This window comes from Mchenga conophoros, linkage group LG13 (genome assembly GCF_057382185.1).
Source record: "Mchenga conophoros isolate Kocher_MC1m ecotype Shallow Benthic linkage group LG13, M_conophoros_male_GT1.1, whole genome shotgun sequence".
NCBI lineage: Eukaryota > Metazoa > Chordata > Actinopteri > Cichliformes > Cichlidae > Mchenga > Mchenga conophoros.
This window is the reverse complement of record NC_140538.1, coordinates 18,815,836-18,837,646: the sequence shown is the minus strand read 5'-3', so window position 1 is coordinate 18,837,646 and position 21,811 is coordinate 18,815,836. Positions and strand designations below refer to the sequence as shown.

Genomic DNA, 21,811 nt, shown 5'->3' with positions numbered 1-21,811 from the left:
AACAAAAGACTGAGGAATACCCTGTGTGTGTGGAGTGTGTGTGTTTTGACAGAACAAGACAATATTGATTTATGACCTGAACAAAAGAGGAATGCCCATGTAGAGTCTCACATCCTTTGTAGCTCAATAAAATAAAAAGGAAAACAATAGAAACATCAATACAGGCTTTTTTCTATTCACTTTTGAATCATAATTATAGTAAAAATAAGTGCAATTCAAACTGCCTGATTCACTCTTAGTGCTCACCATATGACCCTTTATCGATAAATAATTTACTGTGTTTGGCTAGACGTGTTTTGGGTGAAGCCTGTAGCCGTGCTTTCGGTGAACGATCTGATGTTTCTTTCATCACCATATTAACATGAACACTCCTCCCAGAGCTCTGTCTCCATGGTCACCGCTCGCACACGACAAACACACAATGAGGGCCGACGCATGCACCTGCACAAGCTCCACTGCCTGCTATACTCTCTGTCACATTTGCACATGTTTTCTCTGAATGAGTGAAACAGTTGATCTAATTTATGACCTTATGAATAATGTATGTGGCAGTAACTGGATGGGATTGCTGGGCATTAATGTCTGCTCTTCATTCAGTGCTGTCTTTGACAAAAGCAACAACAACAAAAAAATAAAAAAAACAGGCCTTAATCCACCCACATGCACATGTTGGTACAAATGGTTTCATTTATTTGAGTGCATGCATTTGAAACTCCAACTTTTAAATTTGTACAAGACTCCAAAAATATACAAATCAGTCAAATATTTCATAAAAATCAATTTTTTTATAGCTTAATCACATAAAATAAACCTTATTGTGGAAGACATTGGTGCTTTCTACAAAAAGTTGGTTCAAGACCAGCTGGTTGTACAGAGTATGCGTGAATGCATTATTCTTTATACATCATTTCCATTGTGTGTTATCAGTAAGCACAGCGACATTCAGTCAGTAATCATAGGTGCAGTGTCTGAGGTGGTGTCTGGCTCACAGTATCCATCCATCTCTTCCATCTCCCTCTCCACAGGCTCCTCCCCACTTCTAAAGCATAATAGTCTCTTCTCTTTCCACCTCCTCCTCCTTTCCCCATCTGTGTCTTTAGGTGCTGTTGTCTGCTCCAGCTCCAGCATAGCCTGGATGTTGTCTCCTCTCTCTCCGGTGCTGAGGCAGTTGTCTCTGCTTGTTGGTGCCAGCCCCTGCCCTCTCCTGCCTGTCACCATATGGAAGAATGAGAAGGTGCCGTCTGAGCCCGTGCTTTCTGTCACAAAGACAGCAGTTGGGCCTTGGTTGCTGAAGCTCTCCTGCGGGCTTTTGGGAGGTTTGGTCTTTGTTTTCTTGCTCAGTATGAAGTTGAAAAAGGCTGTCACCAGAAGCATTGTTCCTGAAGTTAGAATAATAATGTCACCATTAATTTCTATGCTACATCTATGCTTTTTATGCTTTTCCATGATAGGAGCATCTGCTGCTGAAATGCCACAGCAACAGGAAACAGTCATGTGAAGTATTGAACTTGCTGGTGTTGTTTTACCTGGGATGATTGCATGCCACACCAGCACAGGGTGCAGGAAACAGACCACTGACATGATGGAGTAGTATAGGAACTTATGAAAGCCTCCAATGCGAGCCATCTTCCCCCACAGTAAAAACAACTTCCAGTCTGGAGGGCAGCTGTAGAGATATCAGGCAAGAAGGCAAGAAAAAAGTCAGGATTACTTTACATTATTACAGTTTAGACTGCAAAGTTCAAAGTTTGAAAACCTCAAAGAATTGTGAGTTATCTTTGCTACAGTAGCCATGAGGGTTGTGTACTCACGGCAGACACATGGACAGGAGAGAATCCAGGAAATAGGCTAGTTCAAGAATCATGATCCCAATAAATGAGACTCTGGGGGAAGAAATTGGACAATGATGATATACTCAGTAATTTCTACACTAAAAAAAAGCAGCTGCAAGTGCTCAAGATATTACCCTACATATGGTAAAGAAAACGTTTGTGACAACTGCAATTTTCTTGTATTTAGTTTACAATTATCTAATCCAGCAATAGAGAAAAATGCACCCAGACTAACCAGTATTACAAACTAACCTCTTTTAAGTGTAATTGGTGTGTTGTGTGTTACTGTGTGTGAGGACAGCATCCATCTGCACTAACTTTATGTGTAGTGATTGAATAAACAGTCATTCGTTTCTAGTGTCCTTGGAGAGATGTTTTCCGTTGTCTCTGTGGGAATTTGTCTCTGTACTACAGAGATAATAATAAGAATCAGAAGATGTCCTCTGTTCTGCCCTCTGCACCCTGCTTCAACTTTCTGAGTCCTTCCCAACAGCTCCTCTCAAGTGTGTTTATTTATCAGAGACTATAAAAGCATGTGCAGTGTTTTTCTAAACCATCTTCTTAAAGCCCTTGGGTCTTTAGCTTTGACAGCTTTCAAAACCAGGCTGTGTATTTGTAACTCAAGAATGCCACCAGAGTCAGGAGTGCTTGTAAATCCCATCAGTAAGTCAAGAAGTAGACTCAAAAAGTAAGCGCTTACATTAGATAGATGCCAAGGCTGTTGAATTCTCCCTGATGTAGTGTTTCCACTCCCACAGCACACAACACTGAAAAAGACACGGGACAATAATTCAGCTTAATTCATGGATTTGTTGGTGAACAGATTCTGTCCACCAGATGTCAGAGTAAGTTCATGAATTTTTCTGTGCTGGATGCTGGAATGCAGCCCAAGGTAACCTTCTGTAAATGCTCTCAGTACTTTCACTGGGATTAAACACTCTTGTGTGGCGTTTTCAGTGTTCTTTGGATTTATTTTTTTTTACCATGTCTTTCATATTTTGCTTTAAAAGTTGTCTCTATAGTGTTCTGTCAGCCACAGTAATTTAAAGCCGACTGAATGTTTTCCTCAAGAAAAGGGCAACTGTCTGTAGCACAAGGAATGCAACTTAAAGTCACATTTACATACCACAGGAATGGTGGTACTGACCTAGTGATGTACATTAAAGGTATTTAAAGATGCTTAATTTAAGCAATTATTGCAATTGTTCCTGTCATGGTCATGAAACTTTGGTAATAACTTACTCATGCTTGCAATTGCCATACCAATGTCAGTAGGTAATTTTACTTGAGTGGACATATCACACAGTCACAGTCATGGCTAATGCCATAAAACGCCATCAATCCATGAGATCTATGCTTTAGCATCAAGATAGTAAATCTCTTCAGCAGATAATGCTAACTGTGACTTAACTACACTTCTATATGGTAAATGTCAAACTAATGCCAGCAGTTGGTTAGTTTAGCAAAAATGCTGGAAGCATGGGTAAACAGCTGGCTTGACTCTGTCCAGATGTAACACAATCCACCAACCAGCACCATTCAGTGTTCCTTTAACAGGAAGTTCTCCCAAGCTGTGTGCTGACAACAATAAAATACCTTTCTTGCTACATGAAAGGGCACTACTGTCCTGGTGTGACACAAGATAAGAAATGACATGACAGCAACATTTTTAAAATTTTAAACAAAAGTGCATTTTATTAACCAGTCATCCTCTTGTGAGATAAGCCCGGTTAAATGGGGATTGCTGCCAAACACATGGAAGCACTTTCTCTGGCCTGCTTACCAGAAATCAAGAGATTCAGTGATACAATCTGCAGCAGAGGGAAACTCGGGTAATGTGGCTAAATGGTTTCTAGTAGTTTGGAGAGTATGCAAGGATTTAAAGCTGCATATAGAGCAGCTGGATATTAACAGAGCTGCTCCCTGCATGTACTGGGAGCATGTGGAACACACACAGACACCAACAGGCCAACCCAGACATGTGAACTCACAGCAGACTGCCAGCCAGAGGCACACACACATAGACATTTACCAAAAATAGACTGATACACACACGCACACATAAAAATAATGCACAGAAAGCTCATGTAGGTGCGAATGCACAACAGCTTGTGATCACATAATCCCAATAACCCAGCTGGACACAGAGACTGTTTGTGTCATTTGTGGCACATGCTTCTCAATAAATATTCAGTGTCTGCAGATGTTTGAATTTAAGTGTGGGGGGGGGGGTCCCATATTTTTCTGAAGGAAGCAACAAGCAAACAGCTTTTATGATGATTTACTGAGGCAAAGAGAGCTTTGTACAATCTGTCCCTGTGTGTCTGAGGAAAACAGAAAAGGAGGGACAATAACGTAAATCAAGTATATGCTCTATATATCAGCCAAGACAGGGTTTAGTGCTCTTGGAGATCAAGACTATGTCACAGTCTGACCTTTTAACATTGTTTTTAAAGACATGATGGGTGCCTCTTCCCCTGACGAGATGTTTTAAGATTTTTTGAAAGATCTATAGGTGCACCCAAAGAATCTGGCTCATACTAAAACGAGAAGAGACACACATGACGCTAAATGAAATCTTTTGCTTTTCTCTGCTTCTTTTCATATTTATGTCTTACCTGTGGATGTAGAAATGCCAAGGAGCCTGCAGGTGCACTCGACTACAATCCACCATATTCTCTCTAAGCTCCCCATGACCTCAAAAATTTCACCTTTGTAAAATATATATATTTTTTCCCAGTGCCTGATCGTTATAAAAGTAGCATTCTAGATGCGTAGTTGAATCCTGGCTAGATGAACAGATGGTAGAAAAGCTAAAACAGAGCAATGCAGCACTTCCATGATGTGGAGCCTGTTACCTCATGAAGGTTTGTGACTGAATGCCCCTGTTGCTGCAGTAACTGCTAATCACACACACACACACACACACACACACACACACACACACACACACACACACACACACACACACACACACACGTCAAGGAGAAATTATTGAGCTCAAGGTAACTTGCTGACCATTTTACATTTGTCATTAAAGCTGGTTAAAAATTAAATCCATTAAAAACCCATCTAGTACCTGATCCAAAGGTATTTATTTTATAAGTTGGAATGCAGAGAAGATCACTGACCTTGCTTTTCACCCAAATAATTTCTTCTCCTCTCTTTATAACATGTTTTCTTTCATCTGATTTCACCTTATTGTGAGGTTGTTGGTGATTCAGTGCAACCAAACCATCTGAAAGACTTCAAACAAACACCATCTTTTTTTCAAACCCACACTTCAACATACAGCCATCATTTTGGCACCCACTGATCCCAACTTTGTCTCAGCAGAGTGAGCACTGATGAAATATACAGCGGCTTGGGTCAGTAAAGAAAAGGACATTTTTTATGGGTTTGCACGTATTATAAACAAACTGCACTTAGTATGCAGTGCAGTGCATGCCCGATTGGCTCGCTGCACTTAGTGAAGAGTGGCTACAATGGTATAAAAACAAACAGATACCTTTTGACATACATTCAAATGTAGCTCACATAATCAGGTGACGCAGGTTTCAATGAGGTGTAAGCTTGTTCAGGCACAGCAGAGGCCTACTGGAACAAGCAAGTCAGATTTGCAGAGTTCACACAGGCATACCCACACTGACTCCTGTCAGGGCCAAAGTAAGCTGCATAAATCTTCTTAATCTGCAACAAAGACACTTTTGTGTTTTTGTACCAGTTCAACTTGTTTCCGGATATTTGTGGCATTTATGGTATTGAGTGAGTGTGGATGAACTGTGTGGCAAAAACAACAGATACTAAATGTGTAACAACAAATCCAACTGTATATTTGGTGCCACTTTTTGAAGGGAAGGCAACATCGTTCAGATTGTTCATGTCTTGTGTGACTGAAATGTCTGTGATAGTTTTTACAAACACTGGATAAGATCCAGTGATTTTTTCATGTGTGCTACGAACAAAAATTTCATTGACATTTGTTTATATGTCATTGTAACTTTTAGGACACACAGTCATGTCCCCTGTCTGAAGGAAGTACAGCAAGATCCTCGGGCGAGTTTCCCTTTGCCACAAACTTGGATTGTGACCAAACTGTGCAGACGCATAATGATGCATTTTTGCGTGGTACTATAATATAAGGATCCTAACAGGCTAAACTAAGATGGAAAACATAGGAAATAGCAAATATCATAGGTTACCTATGCAACATCAGCATGTCCACATTGTTGATATGAACACATCAGCATGCAATGATGTTCAAAGCACTGCATAGAGTCTCTATAGCTAAAGACAGACAGGTTTTTTTGTATATTCACATTGTATGCAGATCGACTTTAGAAATCCTGCATGAAAGGATCCAAAATGCATTTGATTATTTGAGGTTTTCACTGACCATAACCCTCAGATATGTCATCACCATGAGGTCACCCACTGGTTTGTCTGTTTCTGCTTTGAAACCATGGGTGAAATGATTTGACGGTCACCATCTAATTTTTTCTAAACTGGAAATGAGGAGTGGGAAACTGTGAACACTACAAACTCACAGTAGCAGCTTTCTAGCCTTTTCATTTATTTTGCTCTAAATAAGACCATATTTCACAAAATAGCAATTGTGCGCTGTTAAATAAGACTTGTAAAGAATGACTGAGACTTTAAGCTGACTGGGAAAGTGTTTATTGAGGCAATAAATCACAAGAATGATTAGGTTCTCTTATTGGCTTCTTTTCTTTGCGATTTCATTTTGAAACCAGAGAAGACGCCCCCTGCTGGTCTGGGGGAAAAGCATTTCAGCAGTGACTTCTCTTTTTAGAACGGCCATACTTTACGTAACTCTAAATCGTCTGTGGTCTGGATGCTTCTCCTCTGGGGTCTCTAATACTTTTGGATCACAGAAACCAATTTTGTCCATAGTCTGTGCTATTGTGCGACTGTAGCCAAACACTATGACCTCTCAAATCGGATTTCAAAGTGTCTTTTGTGTCACTCGCATCGGCACGCACAATGACATTAAACAAACACAACAGTTTAACCACACATTTAATGCAATTGTGTTGATGAAAGAAAAAAGGGGGTAGAGAAAATCTTGTTTAAACAACATGCATGTTTAGACTGCAGTGCATTTTTGCACATGAACTACACACGCTTGAGGGAGGAGGAATGTGTGCTGTTAAGTGCCATCATGGCCACAATGGGCAGTGTGTGTATGTTTATTTGACTCTTATGATGACATATAAACAGCCTTATAACTACATAATTTATGGTCATCAGTCACTGTGTAGTGTTTGGGGATCCCTGCAGACATTTACTGTACATCATGAGTTACATGGCAATCATTTGGATATGCCAGAGGGTGGAACAGTTTAAAGAATTGAGTGATCGCCATCTGAGATTGTAAATCTAGTGTTACAGTATAAATACAGTCTCATGGTTTCATTTGGCCCGTGCAGCTATATGGACACATGTCCTCTTTTAACATGGCTCAGTTTGACCAACTGAGCTTCTGTTCAGACTTCACGTTCTCACGTTCTCTCACTCTGTAATCATCTCTGCTTTATGCATCCTCACCATTCTCATCATCTCTGCTTCACACCATTCTCTCCAGCCTATGGCAGTGAGACTTGAGATTAATTGTACCTTTTTTCAACCACATTCCCCCATCTAGCTACTCTCAGTCTGGAATAGTTGTCTGGTGCCTTTCTGAACCAGTGAAAACAGCTCTAATCCTAATTAAACCAGCAACTTTATTGGCCTGTTCTAATGGTTTGCTCAGACAATATCTCCATTATCCACTTTATCTCTGACATCCTATTTTATCCAAAGGTTAAGCTGTGAGGATTGACTGAATTAATTCCACTGTGATACATGATAGAATATGAATATATAAACATAGCTGTATCGAATCTTAGTATTAAACCACACAGAGGGATTAATCTCTGCTTTCATGGATCCTAATGACTTCATTTACAAATGCACGGAGTCCCCTAGTGGTTGAGAGGTATACACTGCAGCCCTGAATGACCTGTATGGTCATTGTCCATCAGATCCATGAACTGAGGGAGATATTTACATGATGACACTGAGCAGGAAAAAGTCATTTTTAAGCTCTTCTAAAAATACATTTCTAATTATACCTAAAGGTCAACAGCATTAATCAGAAAGATGAAGTACAGACATGGGAAACATCAGAAAAATATGTGGTTGTGAAACAATCAAAAAAATATGGAAAGTTTCGGGAACCGTAAAAGGGTGTTTGCACTTTGATTTGGTCAGATGAACCACTTTTTAAAGAAGGCATTGTAGCGTTTGTGTGCTGTACAGTGCTGCCCACAAAAAAGCTAAATTCTACATCCCGATGGATGAAATTAATTTTAGCTTGAGTCCAATATCGATTGTCATCTTAACTCTTTTTTGGTCTCTCTCCTAGAAAATTTAATTGAAAACAACTGAGAGCAAAAGCATTTCTTACTCAAGCCACATCATACTAGTGGCCTGTATGGTGAGATATGGGCTGAGGTTTCAGTGCTACGAAGGCTCACTTCTTAGTGAGATATATTACAGTTGCTATTTGCGCTACAGCCCTAACCAGCTCAGGGATAGGTTGAGTTTTACATTAGTTATTAGAATGTGTAAAAACACAGCCTATAGACCAACCAACCAGTTATCTGGAAAACAGTGTCCCCTTGCCTAGAAGATCATTAAACTCTCTGATGAGCCACGTGTGGAACTCAGGGCTGCTCTGTATAGGTCTATCATGAGGGAGTCTGTAGTTTTTGGAGAAAGTCTAGCTTTCCCTGATGAGTATCAGTGAGATAAAGATTCTCAAAGACGTGAGCTTTATTCCTGGCTTCATTTATTTCCCCGGCTGGCAAAAACATTTCATCATTCTATCAGCATTTTTCTAGCAGCATTAAAGCTCCAATGTTTGAAGGTAAGCCTGCTTACTGGTTAAAATATTTTTCTTATTTGTGCTTCGTTTGCACAGCATTTGGTCTTACACACCCCAGGATAATGGTACATGTAATCTAAGAATTAAGCTAATGTAAATACATGTTTGTAAATGAGATCTACCTTCAGGAGTCACTGATTGATAAGCCCATTAACTTAAACATTTAACATTTCTTTTGCCAACTTTTCTTCTTAGCCTTGGCTGCAGCAGCAGTATTGCTTTCAGCCCCTCATGTATTTTCAAATTCCTCATATTTCTTTCATAGATGCTCTCTTTTGAGAAATATTGTATGTTACTCTAAACTTGTCCATGTTTGGTCCTCTGGTGCCATCTTGTCCCTTTCATGTTATCGAGCTCGGATAGATTCACAAAACCTGCGCTGACTTATGGAGTTCATAACCATGTTTGTGTGATTGATTAGGGTTGATGCTGATATTAGGCTCAGCAAAGCCACATTACTGAAAAAACATCATTGGTATGTTGAACTTGCTTTGTAGTACAAATTCTCACATACCAGTGAATTGTGCATATAGTGAGAGTCCATCGTTGGCTTCTCAGTCTGAGCACAGCTGGATAAATGCGCTGTTACATAAATACTTAACCCCAATCTTTCTCCTTCAAAGCTAATGTTAAGCTAATGTGTTAAGGTTTTAATTTAAACAGATTCACTTCTTCTGAAGTACAATCCCAATTCTGAAAAGGCTTCAATGATAAGCAAATCTCATAAACCTGTATTTTATTCGCAATCAAAGACAGAACACACATCAGATGTTTGACTCGAGAAAGCGTACCATTGGAGGAAAAATATGAGCTCATTTTGAAATTGATAGCAGCAACACATCCCAAAAACAAAAGGTGGGACAGAACCATGTGTACCACTGTGTGTTTGTAATAATAATAATGGATTGGATTTATATAGCGCTTTTCAAGGCACCCAAAGCGCTTTACAATGCCACTATTCATTCACTCTCACATTCACACACTGGTGGAGGCAAGCTACAGTTGTAGCCACAGCTGCCCTGGGGCAGACTGACAGAAGCGAGTTGCTGGACCTTAGAGAGATGAATGTTGTCACATGCTTGTTTGATATGAGATTTTAGCTGCTAAACAATTCTCTATCTTCTTTCTCATATTTTTTGTTTCATGATGTTTTAAATGTTTTCATTTGATGTAAGGTCAGGAGTGCAGGCACGCCAGTTCAGCACCCAGACTCTTCTTCTATGAAGCCATGCCATTTCTTGCAGTAATAGATGCAGCATGTGGGTTTAGTATCATCATGTTTATACCTTTCCAGATGTGCAAGCTGCCAATTCCATAGGCACTAACGTAGTCTCATACCATCAGTGATTCAGACTGACTGAACTGAGTACTGATAACCAGCTGGGTGGTGCCTCTCCTCTTTTGGTACAGTGTCTAGATTTTCCATTATTTCATGTTCGATTCTTCTGACCACAGAAAGGTTTTCTACTTTGGCTCAGTCCATATTAAATGAGTTTTGGCCCAGGCAGGGTTTCTAGATCATGTTCACGTATGGCTTCATCTTTGTACGACAGAGCTTTAATCTGCATCTGTGGATGGCGCAGTGAACTCTGGAAGATATATGAAATTAAAAATCATTGCATTCTGTTTTTATTTACATTTTACACAGCATCCTGGCTTTTTTGGAATTGGGTTTGTATGAGCATATGACTTTTAGAGATTAGGAGCTCTTGTTCTGATGATTTGTGTTTATTGATAACTGTCCTCACTTTACAACATATCACAGTGAGCTAAAACAGTGCTTTCTTATTTGCCCATTATCCTGCTCATAACTTGTCTTTCTTTAAGTCATTTAGTCTGCCTGTTTTTCATCCCACAAAAAGGCCTAATTAATAGAAACAAGGTAACTTTTTTCGCTGACAGGTGATATCAGATGGGCTGTCAAGCTTGGTGAAGAATTTCCTTTCAGCCAATGATAGAATGGCAAAGTCCCCCCCCCCCCCCCCCCCCCACACACACACACACACATACCAAGCCATCATCTTGAGCTGTTACAGGGAGTAAGTATCATAACACATCTTGTAGTAGAGGTTGGAATGCAGTACACACACATACACATATATGCACAGCATTAGATTAACACACTGATAATAACCAGAGATGAGAACTGTTAGCAATCCAGAGTTTGGCTTTGGTACTGAGGAGCTCTGATATTGATTCTTTAATTTTTGCTTTTAGAATCAGCATTTCTGTCCCACGAGCAGTTATTCTGCGGTTTCAGCATAAAGTCTTTAAAGATGAGGTATTTGCCCTGTAACCAAAAGGTTGCAGCAAAAACACAGGCTCGCTGGTCCCTTCAAACTGATGGCAGCCTCTCACATGCCCCGGTCATCTCCTGCTGGCTTTGCTAGACGTGTCTTCTTCAGCAAATCCAAGAGAAAGCAATAGATCTAAAATGATTTAAATATATGAATAAAAGATTCTTTAAAACCCACAATATTCTCCCTTCAAAACATACATTATAGCCATATAGTATCCTCTCCACCACGATAAAATCTGAGATGGTGCAGTGTTTCATTGAAAACAGAAAAAAAAAATCTCATGACATAGTCTTCTGTTTCTTTGTTGACATCCAAAACTTAGTCATAAAAATCTGCTCTTTATTTATTCCTTGTTTCAAATCAGGAGTAGAAGAAAAGCTTTCACGGCAATCTGGACTGGCTGTAAAAATTATCCGAGGAGGTCCTTGGAGACGGAAACCTAAAAAATCACAACCCGGTTATCAAAGGAGAACGAAGCAATGCGGAGAAGAGACGCTCAAGTCAGCGACCTTAAAGACACTCGTGAGAGTAATAGACTTTACAGTCTGACAGTGAATATGGGAATATTTTTCATCCTGCTTTATATCATAGTGCAACATGAGAGCTAACCTGCATTTTTGTGTTCACATCAAAGAAAACAGTGAGGGTCGGCTTGGAATCCAAGTTGAAAATCATCTTACTGTATGGTCCAGTTGGGAGGTGTAAACTATGGTCATGCTTCACGAAAGCTTGTGTCACTAAATAAGATAAATATGCAGGTAATGGTTACACAGAGACTCCTCTGTATTGAATATCAAATGTATAACTGAATGTACATCATGCTGTGTACATGTACACCATCATCATTTGTAGCCAGACCAGTGTTGGAGATATAACTGAACTAATGTTTCAGCATTATTAATGCCCCAATGACAGCTTAGCTTTTTAACTGTTGTTTGTGTAACATACAGCTGCCTGATTCATCATGGCAGAGTCTTGGCAAGTCTACAAGACAGCTCTGGAAAATGGGATGGAGGGAACCAACTTCAGACTTTTTACTTTCATGGCATTCACAGGTTTGCCTGACCTCCCTCATTGTCATTCATACTACACCAAAGTAATCCTGTTTTGTCACTATCTGGTGTAAATTTCAATTTTTTCAATCCCAAATTACTCCAAAGAGAGTTTGTTTTGTTAGTAAACTGTTATTATTAATATGAATTACTGTCCCGTGTTTGTAATTACTAGTAATTTTACACATTTATTTATTCATTCTGACAGATTTCCTTCATTTACTAGAGCAGCATAGCAGCATTTCTTTAAAGATAGATTTTTCTTTATAATATTTGCTTTCATATATATATATTAAATTGGGTTGAATGTGTAGTTAAACATCTTTACAGTGACACTTGTTTGGCCCACTTGAGATCAAAGGGGACTGTATGTGGTCTATGATATAAAATAAGTTTGACATCCTGGGAAAACAGGCATGAATGTTATTGAAGAACTTCCTTTCCCCTTCCAAAATATGTGCGTTTAGGTTTAAAGATAAATATGTTTATATGTACATATGTGAAGGATTAAGGGAATGGATGGGGGTGAAGGTTCTTAAAGATACTGTATGATATATCTAAAAATATATATATATACCAGCTTCAATGCCATGCCAAGTTTTGTTAAGAATTTTAGTTTTGATTATTTGTTTCCTGTATTTGTGGCTCCTGTCAGGTTGTAGCCTTTCCGAGGTTTAACATCAAAATAAAACAAAACTCAAAATAAAATTAAATATTAAAAAAAGGTCTTTTAGGCAAACAGTGATACAATGGACACATACAGTGAGTACAAATCCATCCAATTAGCATGCACCACACAAATGACTACTTCATACTGAAGTACACTATTTATACAAGTTTGTCTGTCCCCTGTGTGTGGGTCAAGACCACTAACTGACTTTAACAGACACAGACCGGCATTAGTTTCATATTTCTGCATTTAAGAGCAACTGGAATCCAACCAAGAGAAAGTTCAGCTTCTGTTTGACTTATCATCAAGGATTTGGATGGATACCTGTGTGCCAAAGTTTGAGATTTCAGAAGATAAAATGACTTTGGAAGAAACTGAATGGTGTGTTCTTGTCCTGAAGGCAGTAAAAAGAGACAACCTGTGCTCCATGTGCTATCCTGTGGTTTGCTTTTACAGTTGTGAGCTCAGTCTAAAGACAGCTAATAAATTGGAAGATTAAGTTCAAGATCCAGGTTAAGAGAGCAGAGTGATGTTTATCATATAATTATATACTACACACTATAAACACCGTGTTATTAGTCATGCCTACTGCCCTCATACTGAATATCAAAAGAAAAGTCATCACCCTGCCACTCTTACACATGGCTGTATTTCATAAGTACGTGGGGCGGTCAGGGTGAGGGCCATCCCTTAGCTTTAAGTGCTTCCATGCTGCTGCGTTTTGCTAACCACAGCTGGTTGCCCAATGGTACCAATGAGAGGAGGCCCCAATCAAGGACAGCCCAAGAAGATTGCGCCAGCTGCTCCAAAGTTTGCATGCTTATACTTTCACACATATGCGTACACGCTAGAGAAACATGACATTTTGTGAGGTAGCAAGTCTGGAGTCAAGCATCATAATGAGAAAGATTTCTTAACTTTATCAGTATATCAGAAAAAACTAGTCAAACATAATGTGGCCAATGGGGTGCAGTTCAACTGAATTCCCTCTGCGTGCTGTGGATGTTGGCCAGACTTTTAATTCCCAAAACATGAACTGAAATGATTGCTTAGGAAAAGTAACTCTCTTTGGTGTTATGAGAATAGGCATATTCAATGACAGAAATGTAGAACTCGTTTATTCTGGCATCCACAAAAAACTTTGTCCAAATGAAAGGGGAGCAAAGGTTTATGACTACGACTTTGACTTTATGGGAATGATGGCTACAGCTCGTCCTGAGTGTATATTTGTTAAGCACCTGTCATGTACATAAATCACAGCAGACTCATGTGTGAGGACACACAGGAAGAATGTACTCAGCTAGTCTGATTCCATAACGGGATGCACTAACGAGCTCCGAGTGAGAACAGATGGACTTTGAATTAAATAACAGAAAACAAGGCGAACTTAATATTTCGTTTTTAAATCAATGAACACCAAAAACCTCTTAGAAGCTAAAATTGATGTTGAAAACAGAATTTAATGATGATAGAGGAGTTTCCAGTGCCTGTATACTCCAGTGCCAGTATGTATAACACTGACACCGACGCCATTCGTGTTCGACCTTTCGCAACTTCGAGCTGAACCTGTGACCCGGTCCGACCACACAGAAGCACTTCGTCAGCAGGGTCAAGGCTCCATTTCAACCCTCACTGTGAGGTGAGACATGCGTGTAAATGCAAGGAAACCACCTTGCGACCCTGACATCATCAGGGGGTCATCTTTGCTCAGGTCAGTTGCTATAGCAACATTACTTAATAGAAAGGGCCAGTGTCTTAAACATATTGGTAAAATGTTGGATGCTTGTGGGGGTCTGAGTGAAAGGTTAGGGTAGAAGCTGAAATGATCAGCTTGAGTGGTGAAAGGTTAAGTGTGAGGTCAGAGGGATTTCATGATGAGTGCCTGCAAAGTGTGAAAATGTAAAGCCTTCATTTCCAGGGTTACTGGAAGTGGTGAGCATGAGGTGAGAGATCCCCGGGGTCCCTTTCAGGCAGGGCTCATTTGTTAAATGGAAAATACTCAGCAAAGCAATAAGTCATGCATGATGTCTGTGTTTATACTTAACCACACACAGCAACCGAACACAAGACCCTGGCATGCCCTAAATGTAAATAAATATGAAGAAACATGTTTCTGTTGTAATAACTTCAGTAGTGATGACTGTAATTGTTTCTGTAATTGGTTATCCCAGAGTGGAAGGTGTAAATTCCTAGAGGTGGATGGCATTACATTAATTATTTTCTGCTTGGATGCCCACCAGGGGTAACCCTTGTTTCTCTTTTCTGAACTACAGGATTTCTGTCATTTTTCAGGCCTGCTTCCAAAACAAAATAACCGGACATCAGAAGTTAGTGAGAGTTAGTGAAACACAGAACGTATTCTAATGGTCACCGAAGCACGACTTTAAGGGTACAGCAGGAGGTTGTCAAATGGCATCTTTATAAGAGAAATGTTTTAAGTAAGAGTAGTTTCCGTTAAAAGGAAAATACAATTTAAGCTACTCTTTCACCCAGAGCTTACAAAACAGTTTAACCACCTCTGAATTTCACCTGCCTTAAAGAAATCTCCTTGTTTTCAAAAGTGAGTTTTCCAAATGATATGAACACCTGATGTCTTTTAATATTTCCTCTGCTCTTCATCGGGTTATGGTTGGCAGATGATGTGCGATTCAGCAAAGCCAGCCTGACGCCCTGAGTTTTAAAATGTAAGAGCAATAAACAAAAACTTAAAAGCCAACAGGTACAGAGGATTAGCAAATTTGACAACCTAAACAGCACTTACACACAAGCTCAGCAGGGAAATGATCCAATGGCTTTGTTTTGCTTTGGGGAGGGATTTTGCTGGTATGTTTTGGGTACACTTGTCCCCTCAGAAAAAAGGTTTACTGCACATCAAAGTGTTTTAAACAATCCCCCTTTTCTGTGATGAAATATTTCTATCATAATAGAAATGTCCTTTACCAGCATGACAATCACCCCTTTCACCCAAAGGTTTAGGAAAATGTGCAAATTAGATGATGTGGCTTTGGCAGCCTGTATGAAAGAGTGATGTTGGACCAATGTGCCAGAGAGTGCAATTGATTCCAGTATCTGTAAAACATAAGATAATTGTTTTTGATGGTATTCCATCCCTTAAGTAGAGCTCAAAAGGCATGTAGTATAAGCACCGTTGCACGCTGAAACTGCTTTGGCAGGCACTTAGTGGTTTTCCTTGAATTTGTCAACTTTAACACATGTACTCTTAAATCCTCCTTACGTGCCAAATTACAGCTGCATCTAGAAGATCACTGATTAAATCATAATGACCTTTTTCAGCATTTGTTACAGGTGTGCAAAACTTTCTCTCAGTACAAGAATTGAAGTTGACATTTCAGAAAACACATTGACAGTTAGCCACAATTAACCAGACAAATAAGCTAAGTACTCATGGATTGTGTTATTTAGTTACATATTACTATTTGTATAATGATACACTAACGTGACAGTTGTCAAGGTTAATGGGGAGATTGGAAGATTCACTGTTTATTTACAGTGAATAAATATATTTGCAGACACAATGCAAAAAAGGAATAATGCTCCAAGGGGTCAAGGGAGGGAATCCACTCATCCTATATTTACGGGTAAAACTCTCTCTCTCTCTCAAACTCAGGGTTTTGGTTCACCACACACCACGGAGGGAAATCCAGGGATCTATGCAGAGGAAATACACAGTCAGAATGAGCTCATCTGGAACAGGTGGTTGATTATTGCAGTTGCGTTCGGCCTTAGGTGGGAACCACCTGCCTATGAACACAGACATAAACAAACGAGCACAGATAGAGAAGAGAGGAGAGAGAGAAAACTAAAGGAGACAGACAAAGAAAGCAAACCTGGAGCAGACAGCCAGAGAGGACTGAAGGACCATGACAACAATGTTCACATAGCAACTTTTATATGTAATAATTCTTAGCTTTATAATTGAACTTATTTAAAACAGTTAAAGCTTTTTTTCTAGAACGCTATTCTCCTTAATTTCAGCATAAACATAAGATTTATAGGATACTTTTATAATAAAAATACAATAACTTTCCTCTGATGCTTCTGTTGACCTAAATGAAAATGGAAGGTTTAATTCGATATCACATACCACATTTTGGGAAAAAATTTGCAGCTGCCAAGTTATCTCGATGCTGCACCTTGTCCAAATTTCACGGTCGCTTTGGTTGATGAAGGTCGAATAACGATATATGCTTGCGGTCCTCACCTCTAACACTTTGGCCTCTGGCAGCTGAAAAAGATGAATGATTGATCCAAACATGATGTGGGATTACAGCTGAAGGTTTGCCGTCAGCAGTTCTGAGCTTTGGCATCTTGACTGAATGCTGCCATAAAAGAGGTGTACTTTCTTCCTTACTTAAAGTTAGAATAAAATATAATACACCATAGCTGACGCAGTTAAAATGGCAAAGCAAACATTACACATTTAAATAATCACTTAAGCACAAGAGGAAAAGAAAGCAAACAGAGCAAAATAAATGACGGGTTTCACTCATTCTCTTTAGTAACATACATGCAGACATTATTTTTTAACAGTTACAGCATTGATGCTTGCAGACAGCCCCTCCTTTCCTTACACACACTCCAACATGTGCCAGACGTGCGCTTACTAACGCACAGGTCATGGATTGTCTTATGAAAACACATGTGTTAACTGATTTGTCACATGCAGAATAAAAACACAGCGAGAAATGATTGCAAAGCCTTTTTTATGCAGTCAATTTTTCGTGGCTTTTTTTTTTTTTTTTCAGGACAAAAAGCAGTTTATCAGCATCGTAACACAAACAGAGCGAGCTTGATTAGAAATGATTGGCCAAGCACACTGCTTCACATCATAAACTGCGGCATACTTTATTAATGAGTCTGTGAGCGTTCCCATTTTATGTTGAGCACAATAATTGCAATTAGTGTTTGACAAAATGTTTATTTTCTTTTGAATATGCGTCACAGTACAAATTGCAGCTGTTGTTTCTAGAAAGCAACTTTTCACTGATAAGTGGGAAACAGGCAATCAGATAGAGGGACCTTTTTTTTTAATGGTGTCCTAGTTTATTCATGTGATGAGCAACTGTTTCCACCCTTTTTTGCCTTTTTAAGTTGGAACTCTTGATGTAGATCATCGCCCACGCTTGGCGGAGGCCACATGCAAAGAGAAACAAACAATTCTGTTTTAGGTGAAAAACAGAAGATTTGTTCCACAAATTGACCCTGTGTTTGGGATGCTTCCCTTAGGAATCCATGACCACAGCCTAAACGAAAGCCAGACAGATAAATTCACAGCAAGCATTTGTTCCTGAGACCCACACAGACACACACACGCATACACACACATCTATCTAGGTGACACAAGTGTTTGGTTTAAACTACCACTAGAAGAACATAGTTACTTATGTACAGAAACCAAAGTTTTGGTCTCCTGCAGAGCCCATTTAACCAGCATCACTAAGCAATGAGCTAGGTTTATATGTCTGATTCCAGCCTCAATCTTTATCTGTGTGAAGGCTACATTTTGATGGCATTTGTCTTAAAGAACCTCGTTTACAGTATAAGCCATAACCACTTGAGTGGAGTGCATGTAACTGAGAGAACAAGGTGGGACAGGAAACCAGCCTAATCCAACAGGATCACTCCATTAAGCCACAGACAGATTCAATTAAAGGGAAAATAATTACCTCTTCCACAATATCATAACACATGCAGACAAAAACAGTCCTGCCTCAGATGCTTAACCACTCACAGCTTGACATGTGGGCAAATATTTGAGCGTGAAAGAACAAACTGAAGTTCGAGCATTGCTTTTTTTTTCATCCTAAAAAAATGTGTGGCCGAGTCCAGCGTGGAGATTCTGATTTCATGGAGGAAAGATCACCTCAATAAGAAACAAATGCTGCCCTCTGTGTTTGTTAGGAGTCGAAACTATCTCCCTCAACGCGAACTGAAGTAGAACGTTAATAGGGTCTAAATTAATGTTTAGTTGTCTTCTATGTCTTTCTAAGCAGCCTGGTCCAGCTGCGCAAATATGAACTATTTACCCTCAGGGAGTATCACTAACATATCATACTAGAGCCCTGTGGCAGACGCCCGACAGACATGCCAATCGAGATAGAGTTTAAAACCTAGAAATGAAATGCATGGATGGGACACTTAATATTTCAGAACAGCAGAAACTGCCAAGTAGAGTCTCGACCGCAAACATGGAACCAGAATAAAGGAAGTTTCCTAATTTCTTACAGAAGAAGCCGTCATGCCTTTATCAAAATGATTTTTATGCCTATTCTGATGAAAGAGGGATTTGGTAATTATGGTAAGATTATGAATGGAACTATGACTCCATTCTCCATTGTATGTCCCGTATACTTACAATATAAAGTAACAGCTCCACATCAAGAGCCAAATGAAAATTTATCTGTAGAAATATAAAGCTACAGCCAGAAGCTTTTTGTAATAAGTAGAAACAGTCAACTAGGGATTTACTGATCCATGGCCCCCAGCAAAATTAAGTTTGTTTTTAATTTTTTATCTGATTTAAACAGACAACATTGTGACCTGCAGTGTGAAAAGAGATCCAGTAAAAGAGAGTCTGGAGAGGTGGCGTCATGAGTGAAAGTCAGCAGAAGCGTGTGTGTAAATGAGAGGTGAAAGGAGTAGATACCTGACGTAAATACCTGGGATCAACCATCCAAAACGACGGGCATTGCACAAGCGAGGTGAAGAAAAGAGTGCAGACGGGGTGGAGTGGGGGGAGATGAGTGTCAAGGGAGATGTGTGGCAGAAGGATAGCAGCAAGTGAATGAAAGGAAAGGTTTACAAGGTGGTAGTGAGCCCTGCTATGATGTATGCTTTGGCAATTGTGACACTAACAAAAAGGAGATGTGGCTGAGGAACAGCTCAGGTTGCTCAGGTTGGAGCCAAAATCAGAGAGGAACGGCTGGGGCGGTTTGGATATACGCAGAGGCGGGATCGTGTATGTATTAAACAAAGGGTGTTGAATCTGTAGCTGTCAGGCAGGAGGAAAAGAGAAAGACCACATGGATAATTCATGGATGCATTGAAGGAGGACATGCAGAGGATTGGTGTGACAGAGGAGGATGCAAGCGATAGGGTGAGACGGAGACAGATGATCTGCTTTGGCCATTTCTAAATGGAGAAGCCAAAAGAAAAAAGAAAGAAGATGATTAAACAAACATAAAATTAGGCAGCTACCGAGGTGTATAAAGGTGAACTATGTTACTTTTGGACAGAGTCAGAGCTGCTCTTTTCTGCTGCTTCCAGTCCTTTAGTCAAGCCAACTTGCTGCTGGCTGCAGGATCATAGTTGACGGATAGCAGGTGGTATCGGTCTTCTCATTTGACTCTTAGCAATAATGAGTACAAGGAGATTACCCAAACACAAATGTTCACATTATAATTTCAGGTTTAATTAACACACTCAATCATTACAGTGTTGCAAACACCAGAGATCCCATTTAACAACCAGTCTCTACTTGCTAAGAAACACAGCAGATAATTAACCATTCACCCATGTAGCTCTGTGTTATTTCATTTGGTCACATATAGAGTCACAGGCCTGCACCACAGTTCAAAAGCTTCTTTTATCTCTGTTTAATCCTTTTACAACTACTATATGTGTTAAAATGTGACAGAAAAAAAGTCGGTTCTACCCCCTCTTCCTCTAGCCTTAATTTCCTCTCATGTTATCAGATTTTTATAAGGTTTAAGATAGCTTCTTACTAACCAGAAGCCCCCTGCGGGTCCCCAGGTCTGGCCAGGCCAACAGACAGCAGGTAGTCAATAAAGGCTCACTTTATGGTGGTCTATTGGAGGCCTGGGAAGAAGACATCTCTTATCAAAATCACAGCACGACACAGACCTGCTAACCAGCCTCTGATAAGAGTGATTTAGCACGAGGAGAGGAAAAGCAGCAGGTTGAAAGGATCACAGTAAAATATAGAAAGGAAGTCATGCATCAAGGAGACAGTTTAGCACAGAGGGTTGTATTTAGGTACTAAATTCTAACCTGCAATTTTTTAAATTGCCACATGTTAATGATGCAAGTTTGGCTTGTCCATTGAAACAAACCAAATGCTGCTCCCATTCCTAATTATTATTTAAATGTTGAGGCCTGCTGTGATTGCTAGGGAGGTCTGGAAAGCAGACATTTTAATGCATGTATGTTCACAGCAGGGTGCCTTGTAGTAAACCCTTCACATGTTTGCTGGCCCACGCTTTTAAAGCGCAGTTAAGATTTGCAGAAAACCCCCAGAATTAGAGCCATATAGCTCCAAGTCTCAGCTTTTGTACCTGAGTGTGTTTGTAAGTCATGTTGTGCTCTGTCATTGCCACATAATAAAGGCAAAAGTGGCTCATGCTTATATGATCATTACTGAGTGTTATGACCAAAAAAACCCCGAAGAGCACAAGCTCTCTAAAGTGGTGTGAGATGGAGGCTAAGCAGAGGTTTCTTTCTCTTCTGATTGGTCTCTGTATTTTTATTCTCTGTGTCCTCTTTAATTGGATTCGAGGGAAAGCCACAGCTGCTGAATAGCTGCCACACCAGCACACAGAAAGAAAGACATACAGTTTCAGTCAAAGTGGGCTCGCATTTCAACGGCCAGCCAACATCTGAACAGTGGATTATCACTGCTTTTGGACCACTGTGCACCTCCTGAATGGCCTTGATTCCCTGGTAATGGCACCCATACATTTGTAAAGTAAGGAAGTGAAAGACCAAGTCGAAAAAGAAGAAAGGGGAGAACCTTATTTCACATTCACCTCCCGAAAACCTTTTCACTGCACATACAGCGCTCAGACACAAAGCTGCTTTTGTCTGAAGAGTCTGGGGTTAACAGAGACTTGTTAGGGTACAGAAACAAAGCCACTGGGAACCTCTGTGCACACAAATATAAATCAGTTTATATTAAATAAATAAAAACTCATAATGACAAAACATTTTTTGTTTCCGTCGAAGGCTTTTCTCATTGTTTTTTAAACAAA

The 21,811-nt window shown here is 39.8% G+C and overlaps 1 protein-coding gene across 1 annotated transcript; it reads right to left on the bottom strand.

Moving 5' to 3' along the window:
* Positions 1 to 706: 706 nt before the first annotated feature.
* On the bottom strand, positions 707 to 4,693 carry tmem72 (transmembrane protein 72). Its single transcript, XM_085296988.1, has 5 exons — positions 4,451 to 4,693; positions 2,533 to 2,599; positions 1,812 to 1,883; positions 1,527 to 1,666; positions 707 to 1,379 (listed from the first exon to the last, which is right to left on the bottom strand). Exons 1-5 carry the CDS (start codon positions 4,524 to 4,526, stop codon positions 943 to 945), a joined length of 792 nt encoding a protein of 263 aa, XP_085153114.1. The 5' UTR covers positions 4,527 to 4,693; the 3' UTR covers positions 707 to 942.
* Between the last annotated feature and the right edge of the window lie 17,118 nt (positions 4,694 to 21,811).

Excerpts from the sequence above, each read along its gene's own strand:
- tmem72 (XM_085296988.1), bottom strand. The coding sequence starts at position 4,526 with ATGGGGAGCTTAGAGAGAATATGGTGGATTGTAGTCGAGTGCACCTGC. Across the intron at positions 2,600-4,450 it reads TGGCATTTCTACATCCACAG|TGTTGTGTGCTGTGGGAGTG; the intron begins GTAAGACATAAA and ends TGTCTTTTTCAG. Across the intron at positions 1,667-1,811 it reads CTCCTGTCCATGTGTCTGCC|CTGCCCTCCAGACTGGAAGT; the intron begins GTGAGTACACAA and ends ATATCTCTACAG.